Here is a 23,573-nt window from a genome sequence, read left to right on the forward strand (position 1 = left end):
TACAATGAACAGATAAAAGGTCCAGAGTTCATCTCAAGTGGGCTATTTGCATTTGGAATCTGTTGCTGTCAACTCTCAAGATGAGATCTAAAGAGCTGTCACTATCAGTGAAGCAAGCCATCATTAGGCTGAAAAAACAAAACAAACCTATCAGAGCGATAGCAAAAACATTAGGCGTGGCCAAAACAATGGTTTTGAACATTCCTAAAAAGAAGGAATGCACCGGTGAGCTCAGCAACACCAACAGACCCGAAAGACCAAGGAAAACAACTGTGGTGGATGACTGAAGAATTCGTTCCCTGGTGAAGAAAACACACCCTTCACAACAGTTGGCCAGATCAAGAACACTCTCCAGGAGGTAGATGTATGTGTGTCAAAGTCAACAATCAAGAGACGACTTCATCAGAGGGTATACAGAGGGTTCGCCACAAGATGTAAACCATTGGTGAGCCTCAAAAACAGGAAGGCCAAATTAGAGTTTGTCAAACGACATCTAAAAAAGCCTTCACAGTTCTGGAACAACATCCTATGGACAGATGAGACCAAGATCAACTTGTACCAGAGTGATCAGAAGAGAAGACTAGTTTCAGCCTCAGACGTCACGGAACATTGGCTAAATGTCTGATGCATATGGTACACTTAACTGGAAACACTTCAGGAATGTCGAATTCGTCATCTGATTCATTGAATTTGATTGTATTTCCGGGATACACGAGTTGTCGGTCATATGGCCTTATGGGCGGGCCTTGGCCAAGGAAAGCTGCCATGAATTCCAGACCTTCAGCCATCAGTCTGAAGGTCTGGCTACGCGAGACTAAGAGAAGACTATGGAGAAGGAAAGGAACTGCTCATGATCCTAAGCATACCACCTCATCAGTGAAGCATGGTGGTGGTAGTGTCTTGGCGTGGGCATGTATGGCTGCCAATGGAACTGGTTCTCTGGTATTTATTGATGATGTGACTGCTGACAAAAGCAGCTGGATGAATTCTGAAGGGTTTCGGGCAATATTAACTGCTCATATTCAGCCAAATGCTTCAGAACTCATTGGACAGCACTTCACAGTGCAGATGGACAATGACCCAAAGCATACTGCAAAAGCAACCAAAGAGTTTTTTAAGGGAAAGAAGTGGAATGTTATGCAATAGCCAAGTCAATCACCTGACCTGAATCTGATTGAGCATGCATATCACTTGCTGAAGACAAAACTGAAGGGAAAATGCCTCAAGAACAAGCAGGAACTGAAGACAGTTGCAGTAAAGGCCTGTTAGAGTATCACCAGGGAAGAAACCCAGCGTCTGGTGATGTCTATGCGTTCCAGACTTCAGGCTGTAATTGACTGCAAAGGATTTGCAACCAAGTATTAAAAAAAGTGAAAGTTTGATTTATGATTATTATTCTGTCCCATTACTTTTGGTCCCTTAAAGGCTGTATCAGCGATTTCTAGCCTAAAACATAAGTGTCAATTTCAGCTTACCTTTCTTCAGGATCCGCTCGCTGACTGCCCCATAAATTGTCTGTGAAAAAACCGCGTCTCTCTGGTCAGCCTAGGGTCCGAGATATGCCAAAAAAACAATCGGTACTACCAACCTTTCCACACAAAAACAAACAGTGTTCCAACCAATCAGCGTCAGGGATTTGGTGTTGTGGACGTTCGCTCCGCCTCCCTCACATCCCTGCACCAGTAGGAAAGTCCACAACACCAAACCCCTGACGCTGATTGGTTGGAACACTGTTTGGTTATCTGTGGTGTGTTGATAGCGCCGATTGTTTTTTTTGGCATATCTCGGACCCTAGGCTGACCAGAGAGACGCGGTTTTTTCACAGACAATTTATGGGGCAGGCAGCGAGCGGATCGTGATGAAAGGTAAGCTGAAATCGACACTTTATGTTTTAGGCTAGAAATCGCTGATACAACCTTTAACAAGTGGGAGGCACATATGCAAACTGTTGTAATTCCTACACCGTTCACCTGATTTGGATGTAAATGCCCTCAAATTAAAGCTGACAGTCTGCAGTTAAAGCACATCGTGTTCGTTTCATTTCAAATCCATTGCGGTGGTTTTTAGATCCAAAAATGTGTTGATGTCCCAATATTTATGGACCTGACTGTGTGTATATATATATATATATATATTATACTGCAATAACAATAAGCCAATAATAATTAGCTGAAATAACATATCAAAAACAAGTAATCCTATAATTATATTAAACAAAACTGTTAAAATATATAATGTATTATAAACAATAGAGCTAACGTACACAACACATTATAACAAATGACGGCCCTGACGATTGTTTTTACACTTACTGCATGATCAAACCCTGGTTTAATATAGACTGATCAACATTTAATTCAAATATCCATGTAATCTTAAATATTTGGACATTTCTTTGTGGCAGAAATGCTACAGCCACTGTAATGCCTTTAATATGTGGACATCAAAACGTGTAAACTCAGAGCAAGTGTTTAAACTTTTATTTTGAAATCGCAATGAACATTAGCATATTCAGAAAGATATTGATGTATTCTCCTGTGTAGGTTTATAAATGATTCATCTCATAAATCTGATGATTTCCAGATAAACATTATAATAAACCCAAACTAACAACAATATGCAGAGCTAAAGTTAAATACATGTGACTATATTTACATCCCTGTTTTAATGAGGGTTTGCATGGATTGCATGGTTAATGTACTCTTAAATACATTGTATATGCTATCTAAACCACAGAAAAAAAAGTGTGGAAGCTGCTAAATCATATAGAGAAGGACTTACAGTAGTAAGCAGGAAAGGGCACAATATTTTGACAAAGTAAAGTTAATAGGTGGTAAAGATACATACAAGCAGTATTAATTAAGATTAGCCTAATATTTCACCTACCTGACGAAAAATGATAAGAACAAACATGAATGTTGTCAAGATTCTTGCCCTGGAAATCCTGGTTCAGTTTGGCCAACCACAAATGCCTTTTGTTCCTCAGAAGGTTTTTTGCATTCTTCTCCTTGATTTGTTATAACTTTTGGCAGTCTGTAGTACTCCAAAACATGACAATAATTTTCCATTTTCAGCAGCAATAATCAACAAAAATATGCACATTTTGTTTGGTTCAGTGGCATTGTTTACATACAGTGCAGCCAATATGGCCGATTGATGGCGTGTTGTGAAAATACTCTATAACATCATTATATTTCATTCACACCTAGCTTTAAAACTCCTAACTCACTATGACAGTATTCATACACACATTTCTGGACAGGAAACAATAACACTTTTAATGAATAATTTAGATCTAATTTATTTGATCACAGAAGTGTTTAAATCAAAATAGCAACACAAGATTCATTCTTCTTCAGTTTGTCGTTGAATAGGAATGTGCTTTGTAATATTACTTAACTGTTTTACAGTGTTATAACATCCTTTCAAAGACATTTATCTTTTTTTATTATTTTCTCTTTGTTTGATAATTAAATTAGATTTATAGCAGGTGTTAACAGTGATTACCAAGCATTAATGTAAAGGAGTCGGGTGGAGTTGCTATAAACCAGTAGAGCTCAAATGATTAGAGAGAATAATGACCCAGCCCCCTCCTGTCAATCACTGGGTCACACCAGGCCCCCCGCAGGGCTGTGGTGGGCGGTGTGGGAGCGCCCTATAGCACCTCATATGGTGGATGTGATGCAGTGTGTTGTGAGGTGGGGTGGGGTGACACTGTCATTGGTAGACGGGGTTGTTAAACTGTTTAATCAATTGATCTTTATTGGTTTATAGCAACCCCACCTGACCCCATCCTTCATTTACATGAACGCTTGTTAATCACTGTTAACACCTGCTATAAACCTGTTTTAATAAGTGAACACATAGATAATCAAGAAGATACATTTTTGTGAAACAATGCCGTAACATTATAAAACAATGAAGGGCAGTAAACAAAGAATGAAGTTTACAAAGCAAGTTGCCTAATAAACTCTCAGAATGGATGCTGAATGATCTTGTGCTGTTTTTTTTTTTTTTTGTGTGTTCGTTTAGTAATAAACCTCTGATTTATTAAGAGTGTTTTTGTGTCCTGCATTTTAAATGTGTTTATAATAATAAAAATATGTGCAGGTTTTAGGGAAAACTGTCCATTAGAGCTGGGATTTTTAGCTACCTGGGGCCTCATTTATAAAGACTTGCGTAGAAACCATCCTTGATTATATCTAAGAACTTTTCTGATTTGATCGTAAGAGCGATTCAGAGAAAACGAACGTACCACGAAATCCATGCGTACGCCAGTCATTCGGTTATAAATCACAAATGATCGTGGAATTGTGTGCAGCTGAATGTTCCGCCGTCGAAACGCCCCTGCTTAATTAATTAACATATAAAATGAGCTCATTCCTAAAGCAAAAACTCTGTGACAATGGCAAGTAAAAAGGAGCGCAAGAAATCAAATTATAGTGAGGCTGAACTATCTGCAATACCAGGCATTACCACAAGGAAACGGTCGTACGCCAAGCTGGAATCTGACGTGGAGATAAGTACTTTTCCACGTCAAAGACGGTTTTTATAAATCTGTACTTTGACGTGGATTTGATCGTACGAACATTCTAAGATCAAATCAGTGCGTAAGAAAGTTTTATAAATGAGGCCCCTGGTCTCATGATGAAAACGTACCTGTGGGAACATTTTCGCTAGATGCAAAATGCGAACCAATAAGTGCATGTCACTGCAGTTTCCAACAGATATGAACACTAGTGGCAGTAGCGAGCACTTCTAATCATTTTCATGCAGAGTTATGATTACAGCTTCACATCTTTCACTTTTGAGCTGTAAAAAGCTTGCTCGGTAGCTCAGCCGGCATGGAATTGGACTTAAGATGCAGAATCCTTAAGTACAAATTCATAAAAAACATGACTCACAATGAAAGAGCTGAAAGATGTGAGATCGGAAATCAAGCTAAAGTGGCATACTTGCGATTGCGTTTTTACATCACATTCACTTTTGTTCATACTGTCGGGTAGGTTTAAGTGTAGTGCAGATGGTACATTATTTTAAAACGTCATGGAGAATTAAGGTCATTGCACACTGAGTCAGATTTTTTGTATGCATTTTTTCCCGTTTTTTTTTTTCATATTCATCTCCGAATGCGAGGAGAGTAAAGATGGATAGCTGCTAAAGCGTATTTCCATATAAATGCACGGCTAATTCGTTGTTTTGTCGCAAGTGAAAAACAATATTAACCTTCTAGTTGTAAAAAGAGCCTCATATAAGCCTAATATTTCGTCCTATGGAGTCCATTCATTTGCATTCGGAGATCGATACTTCTTGACTGGCAAGACGGCTGCGAGCGGAAACTCAAACAGTGTAAGTGAGTTGTTCAAAACCTTTCTTTTTAGTAAACTCTGTGTACACTAACAATGTTCTCAATGCTCGAGTTCATGTGTAGAGACCCAGGCGATACTTTGAGCAAAGTGTCATGGTGTGTCGAGACTTCTTAGTTCTGTAAAAATATCGATTTTGATGCGCTCAAAGTTATGCCCATAGTATTCCCGTTCACCGGCCATTGACCACAAAACGAAATCACGGTCAATTTCAAAAATGGCTCGTTTGTCGTAATAATGCTTTTAGATATAAGTTTGTCTCGTTTACAGAAAAAAAAAACAGCCCAGGTTGCATTTTGGCGATAGTTATCCTTTAATAGCTGAAAACGGTCACAATTGTTTAATTATGTTGAAAATGAACTACATTTTAATTGCAGTTTTCTCAATATCTAATATATAGTTTTAAAGGAGGTGACGTGAGGCCAAGTATGGTGACCCATACTAGGAATTTGTGCTCTCCATTTAACCCACCCAAGTGCACACACACAGTAGTGAACACACACCCGGAGCAGTGGGCAGCCATTGCTGTGGCGCCCGGGGAGCAGTTGGGGGTTCAGTGAGTATTGAGGGTGGAGAGAGTGCTGGTAATTCACTCCCCCCTCCTACAATCCCTGCCGGACTTGAGACTCGAACCCACAACCTTTGGGTTACAAGTCCGACTCTCTAACCATTAGGCCACGGCTGCCCCCAATGATGATTTTATGATGAGTTTCGAACTGGAGATTGTTTTTCAGAAATACGTCTAACTCTGTCATGACCTCTTTAAGATCTCTTCCAATGTAGAGCAGACGTTTCTGTCAGTACGTCTGTACTTTTTAGATGCAACAGGGCAGATCCTCTTCCTAAATCCACAGCTGATGCTTCCAGTCACAGGAAGCTGAGTCAGTAAATCTGTTGACTCCAGGAACGCTGTGGTGCGCTGAATGATAGCTCTTTCATATTCTTTCCTTTTGTTGCATTTGAATTAGTCCAAAACCAGTCCTTCAGTCTTCAACTCTGTAGCCACATGATAAATGAAATGAATAATTAGACGCAGTATTTTGTGGGATTCATAGTTTCCACACCCTGCTGTCACACTTCGGATCTGCTGGCAGGGGAACATGGGGGAAATTCAGGACAGTGCTGTGCTATGGTAGATCCATTAGCACTTTAGTGCAGAGCAGTGTATGTGTGTGTGAGAAAGCTCCACTCCTCCCTGTCTGTAACATCCTGTAGGGAAAGAGCTGCATGTGTTTTGATTCTAAATGTGTGTGTTAGTAAAAGCACGTGTGTGTGTGTGTGTGTGTGTGTGTGTGTGTGTGTGTGTGTGTGTGTGTGTGTGTGTGTGTGTGTGTGTGTAAGTGCTTATAATTGCCTGAGTGTGTATTTACTATTTACAGTCACCACCAAAAAGTATTTGCAATGCAAAACTGCTTTTCATATGTAGATTTTTTTTGTCTTCTTTTGTCAAAACTCAAGAAGGATTTTCTAGACAAGTGAAGCAAAATAATCTGCCAATGTGGTACAAAAGAAATCTTGTTTTCTGTTTGAAATAAGATTTTTTTTTGCTTAACCGATTGGCAGATTATTTTGTTTGTTCTAAGCAAAAACTTAATTTTGATTCTATTTTTTTTTCTAAAAAAATTATTTTTACTTGACTAGAAAATCCTTCTTGGTTTAAGAATTTTTAGATATTTTGGCTGGAAACGAGACAAAACAAATTAAGTAAGAAAAGCGTTATTTGCAGTGTGGACACTTAAGGAACACTTTTTGCAGAGATCAAACCAAATATATAATTTAAAAACGAAAAAGTTTCTGAAATAAAATTTTAATATTGTATGAATGAAACTTAAACTTTAGAAACTTAAAAAATTAAATAAAGAAGTTCTAAAGTCTAAAGTAAATACTGAAGTTACTAAAACTAAAACTGTAAATGAATTGTAAAGCTTAAAAAAAAATTAAACTGAAATTATAATAATAATTGAAAGCATACAACTAAAAGCTAATCCAAAATATTAATAAACACTATAATATATATAAATAGTTTCAAAATAATCTCAGATAACACTAATATTGTTATATTATTTTAATATATTGCAAAGGTCTTCACAAAAGTGTGACTTAAGTATCCCAAAGTGTCAATGGTTTTGTTGTCTGTGAATGTCTGATCTTGTTTTCTCTGTCTCAGTGTCATGTCGCTGGGGTTCTTGGCAGTTCTTTGCTCCGCTGTGACAAACTGGATCAGTCTGAAGTGAAGAACATATTAATGTGTTTCCTGCATGTGTTAAAGAGCATGTCTGAAGGTACACACAAACACACACACAGAGAATTATTCTATAACTGTTTTATTTCTTGTTTGGGTTTGTGTATATGCTTTCATTTTTAATTTAACAATTTTTCCCACAAGGCATTATTAGATGTTTCCTGTCATAGATATGCAAAGATTTGATTTCAAAAACAGTATCATATCTATTAAGCTATATCTTCTTGTGGTTTTAAATTAGTATTTACTCTAAGAATGATTGTAAAGTAAAAAGAAGTGTCTGATTCTGAAAAAGTCTGGTTTTGTCATGGCTGTGCCTTCAAATTAAATTATTATAATCTTAATTCAAGTGATGAAAGATTTCAAATGTCTGACAGTAATCAATTGAGTACTACTGTAAGGTTAACCCTGCCTGCTTTAAATGATCAACAGTTTAGAAAAATGTCGAAAATTACACTTAGAAATGTAAGTTATGTTAATAGTTATATTATATTAAAGTAATTAAAATAGTTACACTACTTATTATATTTTAAATAAGGTACCTTTTAATCTGTAATCTATTGCATTTTCAATGTAACCCTCCCAACACTAGTTGTATTGTTGTTGTCTGTTGTTTGACCAATGTGTTTGCTATGTGTTAGATGCTCTGTTCAACTACTGGAATAAAGCTTCACCTACAGACCTGATGAACTTCTTCAGTCTGCTAGAGTAAGTTCTGCACTTCATCTTTACAACATGCACACAGGGGAGATATCCATGGTTTTATACTGTACAAAAATGGTTCTGCCTCTATACACTAACCCTACACCTATACTAACCTCACACAAAACTTTCTGCATTTTTAGATTTTGAAAACACTTAATTCTGTAAGATTTATAAGCTGTTTTCCTCATGTGAAAAATGTCCCCACAATGTCAAAATGTACCAGTACCCACAATGCACACACACACACACACACACACACACACACACACACACACACACACACGCATGTTGGGTTTACATGTTTTATGGGGACATTCCATAGGCGTAATGGTTTTTATACTGTACAAACCGTACTTTCTATGGCCCTACACCTACCCTACACCTAAACCTAGCCCTCACAGGAGATTGTGCATACTTTTACTTCATCAAAAAAACTCATTGTGCATGATTTATAAGCCTGTTTCCTCATGGGGACCTGAGAAATGTCCCCACAAGGTCAAAATCTACTGGTATTCCTATCCTTGTGGGGACATTTGGTCCCCACAACGTGATGAATACCAGGTACACACACACACACACACACACACACACCTGTCTGATCATTTATTTCTTGTTTGATTTCAGAGTGTGTCTTCATCAGTTCAGATATATGGGAAAAAGACAAATTGCAAGGTAATGTTTTTTACAAGCATTTATTAATATTGCACATATTTATAATAGTAGCATATATACTGTATGAGCATTATTACACGAGTAGACGTGAGATATGGCTGTATATCGGCACTGTATATCTCACGTCTACGAGTATGATATTGCGTTTCTACAACAGTTAGAGGGCATGAGTGTCTTTTGTGCAGAACTACTTCCTTTCACCACGGATACAAATGTCAATTTGACAGTTGAACAGCTGAGCCCAAGCCTCTATTACTAATTCCAAAACGTCACTTTAGAACTAGTAAAGAATAAATGTTGAATTGCTGAATTGAAAGCTTATTGTAGTACTGTAGTAAAAGCTCAGTGTATTACGTAGAGTTTCATGAGAGAGAGATGGTCTGAGCGATCGTGATTACCTGCATCTGATACAGCATTCATTCTTCATATTCATGATGAAACATTAACAAGCGATATCTTTGTCGTAACGTTAATATCCTTAATATCATCTGTTAATGATAATTTCTGATGACAGTGCTGCTCAGTGCATTAGTTAGCTGTGTCAAGCTGTTGTTGAAACTAAAAATAACTTCCATTTTCAACATGTTTATATCTAAAGGCGGAGCAATGTAACTAAAATCACCACCACAATACTAAACACTTTTAAAACTACTGTTGTTTATATAAAATATTGTTTCTTGAATAATAATATTTAATAAACAACAACAGCTATCACAAAAGTTGCTAGGCAATTTAGTCAAATGTACAAGACAGTGCTCTAATATACAGCATTGAACTTAAATAACATTTACATAACATTTTCTCTGGAACAAATAATAGTTTAGTGAGACCAAAGTTAGATTTATTGTTAGTAAACTGCCTGTTAGATTTACCCAAAGATCTGGCCGAGGTAAGGTGCTATCGTGCGTATTCATGAGGGCAAAACGCCCGCTGATGATCGGGAGCTCTCATGTTCGAAAAGGTTGATGCAAATTTCCAAAATAATTCAAATATGCAGTTTGCTAATAAAAATAACAAGTACATTCTCGCCTGAAATTCTCTTAAAACTACATTCTGTGACACAAAAACTGTATATTTTGTGTAATATTTATAAATAGTATAATTTATAAAATGATACTGGATTTAGGTGTCTGCCATGACACTCGCTGTTTACAAGGTAAAAAACTAACTTTAAATATATAATGATATCGTATTAGCATGTTTTGACTAATTAACCAGAGGTAAACAATGAGTCCGCACACCAGAAAATGCTCCTAGCAATTTTAATAGTTGCTCACCACATGTGACGTTTCGGGCCCAAGCCCTTCATCAGACATGCTGATGAAGCGCTTGGGCCCGAAATGTCACATGTGGTGAGCAACTATTAAAATTGCTAGGAGCATTTTCTGGTGTGCGGACTCATTGTTTACCTCTGCAACTATTTGTCTGCCCAGCACCCAGTTTTATTGTTTTGGATGTGCGTGCTGTACCTTTGAACTTTATTGACTAATTAACCACCCAGAGCACTATTAGCATTGTCATGGTGAGTTTTGCACAGACAAAACCACTAAATATATGCGTCTACTATTGCCCAACATGTTCTATAGATACCAACAGCAGTTACTAACAAACATATCAGTTGACCTTTATTGTTGTAAATGAGTGTTTAATAAGCTCATAATAGAAGCTTCTGAAGTTCATGTTACATTTTGACTCTGTGATCAGGACTCTGGAGGGCTTAGGGCCGGTGGTTAATGAGCGACGCTCTCAAACACTTCCTGTGTCCCGCAGCAGGACAGGAGCCTTACATATGAGACTGCAGCAGCTCAACAGTCTGGACAACTCCTACACCTACAACCACAGTGAGACACACACAAATCCAGCTATTACACCTTTAGCTCCCTTTAGCCTTTGAATAAAAGACAAGAAAAGAAAGCTTTCTTGTATGTGGATATAATTGGACTTAATTTATGAGAACAAATTAAATAAAGTTTTTCGTGGGGAGTTTGCCCAAAAATGAAAATTAGCTGAGGCCATTCGAGAAGTAGATGAGTTTTGGAGATTTGGAGAAATGTAGCATTACATCACTTGCTCACCAATGGATCCTCGGCAGTTCAAACAGCTGATAAAAACATCCCAATAATCTACAAGTAGTCCACACCAGTCCAGTCCATCTCATTTCATCTGTGTCTGTATGTGTTTGTAGATTACAGTCATTCAGATGCTGATGTGTTGAATCAGTCTCTGTTGGAAGGAAACATTGCCACAGAAGTTTGTCTAACAGTTCTGGACACACTGAGCATCTTCGTCATGGGCTTCAAGGTCAGACATCATCATCATCATAATCACAAGTGTTGGTCAGGTGCTTTATGCCTCACTGACAACAGTGTGTGTGTTTATGTTTGTTTGCGCTCAGACTCAGCTGAGTTTGGATCACGGCCACAATCCCCTCATGAAGAAAGTCTTCCAGGTTCACCTCTGCTTCCTACAAATCAACCAATCAGAGACAGCCCTCAAACAGGTCTTCACTTCCCTTCGCACTTTCATCTACAAGGTGAGTGTGACAGTAGAATAAGCACATAAATCAATGGCCAAAAGTGGAGTTGTACAATTAATCTATTTGCAATATTTGACCCTGGACCACAAAACCAGTCTTAAGTAGCACGGGTATATTTGTATCAAAAGCCAAAAACACATTAAATGGGTCAAAATGATTGATTTTTCTCTTATGGCAAAAATGTTTTAGGATATTAAGTAAAGATCATGTTCCATCAAGATAGTTTGTAAATTTTCTACCGTAAACATATCAAAACTTAATTTTTGATTCAAAGTATTTGCTAAGAACTTCATTTAGACAACTTTAAAGGCGATTTTCTCAGTATTTTGAAAATGTAACTCTGTTTAAATATGGTGTCTGCATGCTTTGCGTATCTCTGTTTGCATGAGTTTTGTATAATAATGCAAGTGTTAAAACCTTTTTATTTTTTAAAGAATATCACACAAGTTTTGTCCATGTTTTTAATTTAACAGTAAACCTCTGTTGTGTAGCACTTGTAAATTTGATTGTATTTTAAAACATTAATGTTTTATGCCTTTATTCGATTGCCACATTTTTAATAATAAAAGTGTATTGAATTAATTATAATATTAGAATTTCTGAAAAAATAAAACATATCTTAGGGAATTAATCAATTGTTTTATGAATTAAATTTATTAATCATGCTTTTTGATATTTAAAATAAAATTAAGGAAAATCTAAAACTGAAAATACAGAATTTGACAAAAATGAGAAAGAATTTGGAAAAAAAAAAAAAAATGCAGTTTTGGAAAAAATAAAACATTTTATAGGGCCCTAATTTTTCAGATCATTCCAAATTTTGAAGAATGTTCACGCTGCTTGTTTTGCTGTTTTCTTTCATATGTGTATCCAGTTTCCATGTACATTTTTCGAGGGCCGAGCGGATATGTGTGCATCTTTCTGCTATGAGATTCTGAAGTGCTGTAACTCCAAACTGAGCTCCATCCGTAGCGATGCAGCTCATCTGCTCTACTTCCTCATGAAGAGCAACTTCGACTACACTGGACGCAGATCCTTCGTCCGCACACACCTGCAGGTGAAAAAATGCTTTATCACATGATGCTGAAGTCACAGTGTTTGCATGTGTCTGGACTATTTCATCTAGTCTTTACACATTCGATGTTGACAACATAATGATGTTACTGTTTGTGATTCCGCAGGTGGTGATTGGCGTCAGTCAGCTGATCGCTGATGTCATCGGAATAGGTGGGACGAGGTTCCAGCAGTCGCTGTCAATCATCAACAACTGTGCTAACAGTGACAAAACTATCAAAGTTAGTTCAAAGTTATATGTATTGTAATGTTGCATTGAATTGGATTGAAGCATAATAGTCACTCGTACCCTTCTCTCTCCCACAGAACACAGCATTCCCGTCTGATGTGAAAGACCTGACCAAGAAGATCCGGACTGTTCTGATGGCCACAGCTCAGATGAAGGAGCATGAGAGAGACCCTGAGATGCTGGTGGACCTGCAGTACAGCTTGGCCAAATCTTACGCCAGCACACCTGAACTCCGCAAGACATGGCTGGACAGCATGGCCCGTATCCATGTGAAGAATGGAGACCTCTCTGAGGTACAAACACACACAGTCCCACACACATATACAGTCAAGCCCAAAGTTATTATTCATACCCCTGACAAATTCTGACTTAAAGTTACTTTTATTCAACCAGCAAGTTTTTTTATAAGAATCTTTAGCGATGAGCTCCAACTCTTTCAGGTTGAAGGGTCTCCTTGATCACCCTGATCTTTAGCTCCCTCCACAGATTCTCAATTGGTTTTAAGTCAGGACTCTGGCTGGGCCACTGCAAAACGTTAATGTTTTTGTCTGCTAACTATTTCTTCACCACTTTTGCTGTGTGTTTTGGGTCGTTGTCGTGTTAAAATGTCCACTGGTGCCCAAGGCCAAGTTTCTCTGATGACTGTCTGTTGTTGTTGTTGTTGTTGAGAATTTTGATGTATTGCTCCTTTTTCATGGTGCTGTTTACTGTGATTAGGTTCCCTGGTCCACCGACTGAAAAACACCCCCGAAACATTAGGTTCCCACCACCATTTTTGACAGTGGGGATGGTGTTCTTGGGGTTGAAGGCTTCTCTTTTTTTGCCAAATGAAGGCTACATCATTGTGGCCAAACAATTCAATTTTTGTTTCATCTGACCATAAAACAGAACACCAGAAGTCTTCTTCTTTGAGAATTTGCAAAGGCCAAGCAGGCTTTTGTGTGCCTTATCTGGAGAAGTGGTGTCCTCCTTGGTCTGCGTCCGTGGAACCCAGCGGTGTTCAGTGTCCGTTGGACTGTCTGCCTTGAGATGTTGCCACCAGCAGAGCCCAGATTCATCAGGATGGCCTTGGTGGTGATCCTTGGATTCTTTTTACCTCTCTCACTATTCTCCTGCTCAGCACAGGTGTCACTTTTGGCTTTCGACCACATCCTCTAAGATTTTTCACAGTGCAGAACGTCTTGTATTTTAAACAATACTTTGCACTGTAGTCACTGGAACTTCAAAACATTTAGATATGGTCTTATAGCCCTTTCCTGACTTGTGAGCAGCCACAATGCGCAGCCGCAGGTCCTGAGCTTCTGTTTTTCACCTGCTGAGTTGATTAAAACAGCTGTTCCCAATGAATCAGGGTAATTAGAATGCTTTAGAACAGCTTGGACTATTTGGAATGGTATAGAACTTTGGATTTTCCCATAGACTGTGACAGTTTCCAAAGGGTATGAATGATTTTGGACATGCCACTTTTTGTTCAAATGTAAACAAAAGCTGAGAAATATATTTTTTTTTTTCACAATGATGCCTCTTCTACATCATCTTATTATCTTTTGGGAGAAGCCTCTGTCATTTCCGATCAAAAAAACTTACTGGTTGAATAAAAGTAACTTTAAGTCAGAATTTGCCAGGGGTATGAATAATTTCAGGATTGACTGTTTGTATGCATGTTTAACATACTGTGAAGCTCATGTTTTCTGCTTTGGTTCTCTTTAGGCAGCCATGTGTTATGTGCATGTGGCAGCGCTGGTGGCCGAATACCTGAGGAGGAAAGGTTCGTCAAACACACACACAAATACATGTGATAATGCTATTATAGTCAAGGGATTGTCACCTTTAGTAAAGTGGATTTGAGAAAGGAACACTTTAGGGTTGTTAATTTAACTTATGTGCAAAATTGGAATATTGCATAAAACATTTGCAAATAAGCACTGTTTTCATCCAACAAGTTAAAAAGAACAAAATCGTCACTATATATGGCTAAGTAAAGTAAGAGAAGCAACTGAATATAATAATTTTCATATATAATAAACACAATAAATGCGGTCATTGCTTTCAGAGGTGGATGCCTGCTGTTTGGGAACGCAGATGTGTAAGACAGTTCTGGGAGGCAATTATACACATACTTTGACAGACTTTGCCTAGGCATTTCAGAATGACCATTTCAGATGCTATGGAACGAGATTGTTCGAACAGGATCAGGTTTTGCTATCCCACAGCACAAAGTCAAATTACTTTTTTGATGCGCATGGAAGAATTTATTCGACAAATGTGTTTCCATCTCATTAACCCTTTTTCGTACAAGTCAAAAACAACCTCAAGTGAGCATAACAACTTCACTGTGAAATAAAGGGGCTATATGCAATTTTCTGAAATTTAAACTCGCGACTGACACCTGTGGCCAAAAAACGGAACTGCTCTTCCTTTCTGCTCGCTCTCGCAGTGCGCGCTCATACGTGCACACTTCACAAGTCATCCGCTGCAAAGAAGTCAACATTATGTGTACAGAGGTAAGAACAGTCAAATACATAAATTGTTTGAGAAACTAAGTTTGTTTGCAATAATAGGCTAATTGCTGACTAGCGGTGGTGTCAGAGTGATCTGAAACGTTTAACATGAACGCGCTTGACGTCACATCCGCAGACAGCGCGCGAAAAATCCGACCCGACAGAAAATAGGAAAAATAGGATACAGGCTTATAGGTGCACCCACTGTGAGCTGACAAGGTGTCAGTATGCTCATCAGGAGATGTTTGAGTCATAAATGGTCAAATAAAAAGGCTATTGTTACGTTTATTTTGGGGGAAAAGTTGCATATAGCCCCTTTAAAGGATTTTTATTTGAAATTTGGCATTTCCATTACTTGTTTCTGCTGCGATACTTCAAAATGCACATAAAAATAGGAAAATGGAAACGGCTAGTGACCATCTGATGGAGAATTCTAGAATTATTTTTCCATAGGAATATTAAACTGTTGTCAGTAAAGAATCTTGAAACACACATCAAAATGCACTTTCAATACACATTAAATAAATGTAATAAACTGTATAATATTTAAAAAATGCTACATTTTTTGGGACCAGATGTTGGTTTGTAGCTGGTTTGAGATACAATTGAAGAGCAAAAACCTTGAAAAAGTTTGATGTTTTTGTCTTAATTGTAATATATACAGTCAAACCAAAATTTATTCAGACACCTTCAATATTTTTCACATTATCACAGTTTATTCACTATAGTTTAGAAAATTATTACAAGGACTCAGGAGTTAAACTGTGTCTTGATAATGTCAGATAACTTTGATAGAAAGGTATGCAACAAAACATGGTCAGGTCAAAGTGTCAAATCAAATTTTTGGTCCCAAATTTTTTATAAAATTTAATGGTATACCACAGTATGAGGAAGTATGGGTATAATATGTCACAGTTTACTTTATTTTGCTATCCATACTTACATAAATTAACTATAGTGTCCTGCACCCACTAGTAAAAAAAAAAGGTTAAAATAATTAGTTTTAAGTCTCAACTACCAGTAGTTATTGAAGTTTTGTCGCAGTAATTGTAGTTACTGCGTAATTACTCTTAATGATTACTCAGTAGTATGTGGAAGGTTTCCATATCAGTCTTGTTTCTTTTCTCACTTTCTTATTTTCCTCATATCACTCTCTTTCTTTTCCCCAAGTCTGATAAAGTCCTCGATATGATATATATTATCACTTAATATATTACACTATATTACGTTTTGCTCCAGTTCTAAGAATCAAGACACATACTCACCATGACTCACTCCAAACAATGATCTTTCACCAGGAATTATCACACAACTGGCTGCTATCACATGGTCTGTTTTTTTTAAATGGCAGTGTTTCACGAAACCCTCTCCAACTGTGAAGTGTTGTTGTTTGTGTGTTTGTGCAGGCATGTTTAAACAGGGCTGTACTGCATTCAGAGTGGTCACACCAAACATTGATGAAGAAGCGTCCATGATGGAAGATGTGGGGATGCAGGATGTTCATTTTAATGAGGTGATTATCTCTCTGAAAGCCAACAGGCCATTAATTCTTATCATGAATGAAACAAGTGACCATTGTGGTGAACAAAAAAACTAAATTGCACAAAATAACAGATAATTTCGTTGACAAATAATTTTCATCATAATTTTCGTCAACAACATTTTTTCACCGACGAAAACGAGACGATGACGAAACAAAAACTCGTTTTGAATGACAAAAACTATGACAAAAATGTATTGACATTTTCGTCACGAATGTAAACGAGACAAAAGGTTAGGGAGGGACGATTTTGGAAGAGTTTCATTCAGAACGAATCTGGTGTGCGGTAAGGAGGTTAGATGCGTACATGAACTGTATCAAAGCCTATTGATCTATCCTGTGGGATAGATCGTAAACATAAGCTGGCATACCTTTGTTGCACGTCTCATATAACATTAAAAAATGTCGATATCTGGAAGTAAGAGAAGAGCAGACATATCGATAAATTTGAGGACGCAAAAGAGAACTTAATTCGGTCTGGTAGTTAAACAACACACTGCTGTTATCACTTAAGGTGTACTCACTTTGGTTGCCAGCTATTTTGACAATAATGGCTGTATGTTGAGTTATTTTCAAAAGACAGTAAATCTATACTGCCATACACGCTGCACATTGACTACTCTAAAATATATCCACGTTTTATTTCTATAGTATTGTCCCTTGAGAAGATATACTAAAATGGTTGCTGAAATGTAAGGGGTATACTCACTTTTGTGAGATACTGTATTTTTTACTTCAGTGTCAGCAGTGTGAACCCATATCTGAAAATCCTAATGGGGATGACGTGAATTGTCTGTCCACACTGAATGCAAAACTGCTGTGTGGTGTTACACAATCATGGCCAAGATGCATTTGATGTTTAATATTTAATTTTGAAGTGGAACATTTTGGACCAGTAAAGATTTTACTGGAAGCAGGGCTATCATATCTTGATCAACAAAATGCAATGTATTATTTGTCCCATCACACCATATACTGCATTATAAAGTGTCAGTGCTAATTTAGTTTAATATTAGTACAATAAAAGAGGGAAGCAATACATTCATATCCATGTAACTGATGGTGATTATCAATGAGCTTATCTCTACTGTGACTGATATTCAACCATCATTTCTGCACTTTGACTGAGAGATAAAACCTGAGATAAAGAAGGGTTATTAAAGTGAACTAAAACTAAAAACATTAATAAACATTTTCAGTACTGTAAAAAAACTAAATGTTAAATCAGAATATATATTTATATAAAAAAATCATATATACACAATAAATGTGTAAACAATAACTAATAAAAATGACAAACACAATTAAATTAGTCAAACTTAAACAATGAAACTGAATAAAAATGAAAATATAAAAAGAAAGTAAAATGGAATAGTTGCTCAGTAATACACTGCTCTGAGAAAAAAAAATGTGATTCTTTGTGCAATAGACGCTTTCATTTTTATTTTGTATCTTATGTGGAGACGTCAGGTGAGACCAAATGCTTCTCTATTAACTATACATTTAAAATCCTTGACAAATCTGCATTGCAAGGTTTTAAGTGTGTGTCTTTGTGTGTCACAGGATGTCTTGATGGAGCTCTTAGAAGAATGTGCTGATGGATTATGGAAAGCGGAGCGCTATGAGCTCATCTCTGACATTTACAAACTCATCATTCCCATTTATGAGAAACGCAGGGATTTTGAGGTACTGCAGTAACACACACTGCTGAATAAAACAGGAGTTTAAGTGTGTGTTAAATGACTAAGGATATGTTACAGCAAACTGAAGTTTATCCATTTAACCATTTCACTCCCTAAAAGTATACAGATACTCCTTTAAATCAGAGCCGATCTATTTTGTGAACTCTTTTGTTCTTTTTTGTGGCAGAGACTGGCTCACCTCTATGACACCCTGCACCGTGCCTACAGTAAGGTCACGGAGGTCATGCACACGGGCAAGCGCTTGCTGGGAACATATTTCAGGGTAGCGTTCTTTGGTCAGGTGAGTCTTATCAGGTTAACTCATCATTTCTTTATCAGAACGAGCTCTATAATCACTCTTTATTGTGTCTTTATTTATCTGTTATATAAATCATGTTTCTGCTGGTTTACTGTCTGAAGGCAGCGGTAAGTCCTGTGTGTTTGAGTTTAACTTGCTGTGGCCTAACACAAACTTTGTGGCTAAAAAATTTAATTCATGGGATTTCAAAGTCTCTAACATAAAAACATTACAATCTGAATATGAATATGTACCAATATCAAAATGTATAGGTTTAATTTGCCATATATGAATATATAACCTGATGAAAACGTACCTGTGGGAACGTTTGTGCAAGATGCGAAACACGTACCGTTTCGTGACATAGTCAATGTGTGAAATGTCTCTAATGCTCTGTGATGTTTTAACATAATTTGCACTACACCTAAACTTACCTGATGGTATGAACAAAAGTGAATGTGATGGAAAAACACAATTGCAAGCATGTCATCTCTGCTTGTTTTTCAATCTCTCATCTTTCAGCTTTTATTTTTATCACGAGTCATGTTTTTCATGAGATTTGTACTCAGGAATTCCACATCCTAAGTCTAATTCTGTGCCGGCTGAGCTACTGAGTAAGCTTGTTATCTCCGGAAATCAAAACACATGGAGCGGTAATCATAACTGTGTATGAAACTGATTACAAGTGCTTGCTGTTTTACCGCATCTAGTGTTCATTTCTGTTGGAAACTGCAGGGAAATGTATTTATTGGTATGTATTTCATGTCTTGCGAAAGTTCCCACAAGTGCAAATTCACCATGAGATCAGATAGGCACCGTATGTACACTAATAATATACTATTAGTGAAAAAAGGCCAATTTATTGTACTTAAAGTGAGACACTTTCATGAGTGTTCCTTAAATTTAAGTACACTTTTAAAAAGTATAATGTCAGTTTCACATTTTAAATCGTTTTAATGATCTTTTGTTACGATTTAAAGTACACATATATTAATGTGTTGACTAACATACTAAAATACTTGATTAAAAAAATTAACTGTAGTGTGTTGCTCTATATAAAATTTTACAAAGTAAGTGAGCTAATTGCATAAGCTCATCTCTGGAAGACGAATTAAGATATTTTTGATGATTTTTGATGAGAGCTTTCTGACCCTCCATAGACAGCAAGGGTCCTTTCATGTTCAAGGTCCAGAAGGGTACCAAGAACATTGTTAAAATAGTCCATGTGACAGTGGTTCAACCATAATTTTATGAAGCTACGAGAATAATTTGTGTGCACAAAAAAAACCCGAAAAGAATGACTTTACTCAACAGTTGCCAGGGTGGCACTGAGAAGAGTTAATAAAGTCTTGAATAAAGTCTTTTTTTTATTATTATTATGGTTGAACCACTGATGTCACATGAACTATTTTGTCGATGTTCTTGGTACAGTACCTTTCTGGACCTTGAATGTGGTACCCTTGCTGTCTATGGAGGGCCAGAAAGCTCTCGGATTTTATCAAAAATATCTTAATTTGTGTTCTGAAGACGAACAAAGGTCTTAAGGGTTTGGAACGACATAAGTAACTAATGACAGAATTTTCATTTTTGGGTAAACTAACCCTTTAAGTGTTCAACATTTCTACTTGCATGCAACTTTGGACTTCTAAAGTCATTTTTGTAATGTCTTTTCAATATGTACTTATCTGCCACAGTATTGTAATGTCTTTTGGCAGCACATATTGGTAGAAAAATGTTTAGCAAAATGTTTTTTTTTAAATAGTCAACCAATCCAACTACCCATTTCTCTTGTTGTTTGTGTTCTTTAATATGAAATGACTTAACAGCACCATTATCTAAACCTGCTCACTGTTCAGCACAACTCAAGAACTGGTGAATAATTAGTTTCTGTCACTGTGGTGGTTTGTGTCCTTAGCAGTACCAGTGTAATGACTCTGAGATGAACGAGGTAATCTCAACATTAGTTCTACTTGTGTGTTGTCCTTTTAAGTGTCAAAGTCTTCATAATCCCTATTTAATAATTAGGATTTATCATCAGGACTCTACAGTATTTATACATCCCTGTATTTCCAGATTACTCTTGAAAATAGTTGTGTCCTGTGACTAACTAGCAAGTAGCTTGAGTAGTTTCAGGAGCAGGTTTTAGAAGTCGAGTTTCAGTGTATTCTTCTGATTGATTCAGATTTGCTTGTTGTTGTAGGGGTTCTTCGAGGATGAAGATGGTAAAGAATATGTATACAAGGAGCCCAAATTCACCCCGCTGTCTGAGATCTCACAAAGACTCCTTAAACTGTATTCAGACAAGTTTGGAGCTGAGAATGTCAAAATGATCCAGGATTCTGGCAAGGTGAGAAATGTACTGTTTTGTATAGCCAGAATTTTGACTGTCAGAACAATCTGATTTAGTCTGATTCACATTGCAACTTATTCAGGCCGATATACGCCCACTTACCCTTACAAAAATAAGTTTATTCAAGTGTGCTATTAAACTTAAAATATAATGCATATAAATTCATTACTTTCAAAAGCTAAGGGTTGGTATCCATTACCAAAAAGTCAAATCAAAACATGCTCAACACCCCAAAGCTTGACAGTCATTATTACCTGTTCATAACTTGTATAGTTTTATATATCTATGATTTTGATGGTGTTTTATGTCTGACAATTGTGTTAGATTACATGCGGAAGCACCTGTTGTTTCGGCTTCTTCTTCACTTGTGTTTTGGAAATACTGTATAGAAGATTTGTAATAGTGCCCCTAGCGCATAACAATGAAAACACAGATTATCAGAGCACATGTATAGCTCAAATATATTTAGACTAGTATGTCAAGTATACTTAAATGTAAACATTTTTTTTTTAAGTATATTTCTGAGAAGTATGTAAAGCAGACAAAGTATACGACAAAGTACACCTTCCTATTATTATACTATTATTATACTATTATACTTCCACACGTGAATAAACTTCTATTTCCTAAGGGTATAGTTGCAGTGTGTGTTATTCTAAAAGATTTTACAATTTGAGAGATATTAAGATATTAAGATTTCAAAATTTGCCATAACATCTAGATGTCCAGACATATTTAACAGTGTAGCTTAACTAGCACCACAACTATAACTGCATTTATTAAAGCTTCATTATTGTTTGGTGCAGATTAATCCAAAGGACCTGGACTCTAAGTATGCCTACATTCAAGTGACTCATGTCACCCCATTCCTGGAGGAGAAGGAGCTGCTAGAGAGAAAAACAGACTTTGAGAGGAGCCACAACATCCGTCGATTTGTCTTTGAGATGCCGTTCACCATTTCAGGCAAAAAACAAGGCGGCATAGAAGAACAGTGCAAACGCAGGACTATACTAACCAGTAAGTACACACACTTACACATTGCATACTGGCCATAGAGACAAGAGATAGAGATAAGTGACAGACACTTCCAGAGAGGTCCATGATAAAAATCTGATTATCAGCTGAATCTGATTGATTTTTGACAGTTGTCATAGAGCAGATTCACACTGTCTCTGTGTCTCTAATTTAAGGCTCAGCATACATGTCAACTTTTAGTAGACCACAGCTACTAAAAGAGCTTATAAATGGCAGAGACAAGAAACTCTAGATGCCATTCTGGCAGGATGTAAACATGCCAACGCTTGTTATGACGCCACAGCCACCAAAGGAGTTTCACTGCGCGGATTTCACTCAATATCCTGGGGGTTTTAAACTCCTTGTTGGGAAGAATCAGTGGTACGATATTTGGTTTAAGCCTATGCTTATATCCATCACCACCTATAGGCTCTTTCAGTAGTTCTGCTCATCGTATTAGCATTTTCTTTTCAGAATTGTGTTTGTGATAAAATAGCAACAGGTAGTTCCAGTATGAGACATCATTTACATTGTATACAGACATAGAAGTCTTAATACCCAGGGTTCCCTTTAAAAGCATCTCATAAAGTTGGTTGAGTAAATCTCCAAATTCGATCAGAGCTAGAGTCTAGACAGAAAATCAGCTTAAATATAATGTGATGTAATGTGTTAACTTCGACTCCCCTAAATAATAAGAACATTAAAAACTTTCTTCTTGATTAGAATTAATTTTCCTTTCATTCTCTTCCTCTCCCAGCCACGCACTGTTTCCCGTATGTGAAGAAACGAATTGCGGTGATGTATCAGCACCATGTGGACTTGAACCCCATTGAGGTGGCCATTGATGAGATGAGTAAGAAGGTGCTAGAGATCAGACAGCTGTGTTCCTGCAGTGATGTGGACATGATCCAACTACAACTCAAACTACAAGGCAGCATCAGTGTACAGGTACAAAAACACACATACACACACACACACACACAGAACAAACACATGACCTCATGCTCAGTAGTTTTATAATGTCATCTGTCACCTGTCTCTATAGGTAAATGCCGGCCCTCTTGCTTACGCCAGAGCTTTCCTTGATGACGCCAGCACTAAGAAATACCCAGACAACAAAGTCAAACAGCTAAAAGAAGTCTTCCGGTAAAACACACACTTCAGTCTCTGAGCAGTCCTTCATCTAAAACTATTTTAATATTTTAACATATATACAATACAATATAATATATAATATGTATAGTTAAGGTCAAAAGTTTACATACACCTTGCAGAATCTGCAAAATGTTAATTATCTTACCAAAATAAGAGGAATCATGCAAAATGAATGTTATTTTTTATTTAGTACTGACCTGAATAAGAGA

General features: G+C 37.0%; 1 protein-coding gene across 2 annotated transcripts in view; it reads left to right on the plus strand.

Annotated features, from left to right (window-relative positions):
* The window catches only part of LOC141340434 (dedicator of cytokinesis protein 9), a 143,725-nt gene that overhangs the window by 116,020 nt on the left and 4,132 nt on the right, over positions 1–23,573 (plus strand). The window contains exons 35-52 of one of the 2 annotated variants that reach the window (XM_073845393.1): positions 7,534–7,648; positions 8,250–8,316; positions 8,938–8,985; positions 10,690–10,826; positions 11,171–11,286; positions 11,381–11,518; positions 12,396–12,578; positions 12,703–12,816; positions 12,902–13,117; positions 14,535–14,592; positions 16,732–16,838; positions 18,429–18,551; positions 18,735–18,848; positions 20,761–20,793; positions 21,046–21,192; positions 22,002–22,212; positions 22,967–23,157; positions 23,255–23,355. In XM_073845393.1, the coding sequence (XP_073701494.1) occupies positions 7,534–7,648; positions 8,250–8,316; positions 8,938–8,985; positions 10,690–10,826; positions 11,171–11,286; positions 11,381–11,518; positions 12,396–12,578; positions 12,703–12,816; positions 12,902–13,117; positions 14,535–14,592; positions 16,732–16,838; positions 18,429–18,551; positions 18,735–18,848; positions 20,761–20,793; positions 21,046–21,192; positions 22,002–22,212; positions 22,967–23,157; positions 23,255–23,355 (2,219 nt within the window). The remainder of the gene's footprint in view (positions 1–7,533; positions 7,649–8,249; positions 8,317–8,937; positions 8,986–10,689; positions 10,827–11,170; positions 11,287–11,380; positions 11,519–12,395; positions 12,579–12,702; positions 12,817–12,901; positions 13,118–14,534; positions 14,593–16,731; positions 16,839–18,428; positions 18,552–18,734; positions 18,849–20,760; positions 20,794–21,045; positions 21,193–22,001; positions 22,213–22,966; positions 23,158–23,254; positions 23,356–23,573) is intronic. The other variant, XM_073845394.1, reaches the window with a different exon arrangement.

The sequence above is a fragment of the Garra rufa genome, chromosome 8, assembly GCF_049309525.1.
Source record: "Garra rufa chromosome 8, GarRuf1.0, whole genome shotgun sequence".
Taxonomy (NCBI): domain Eukaryota; kingdom Metazoa; phylum Chordata; class Actinopteri; order Cypriniformes; family Cyprinidae; genus Garra; species Garra rufa.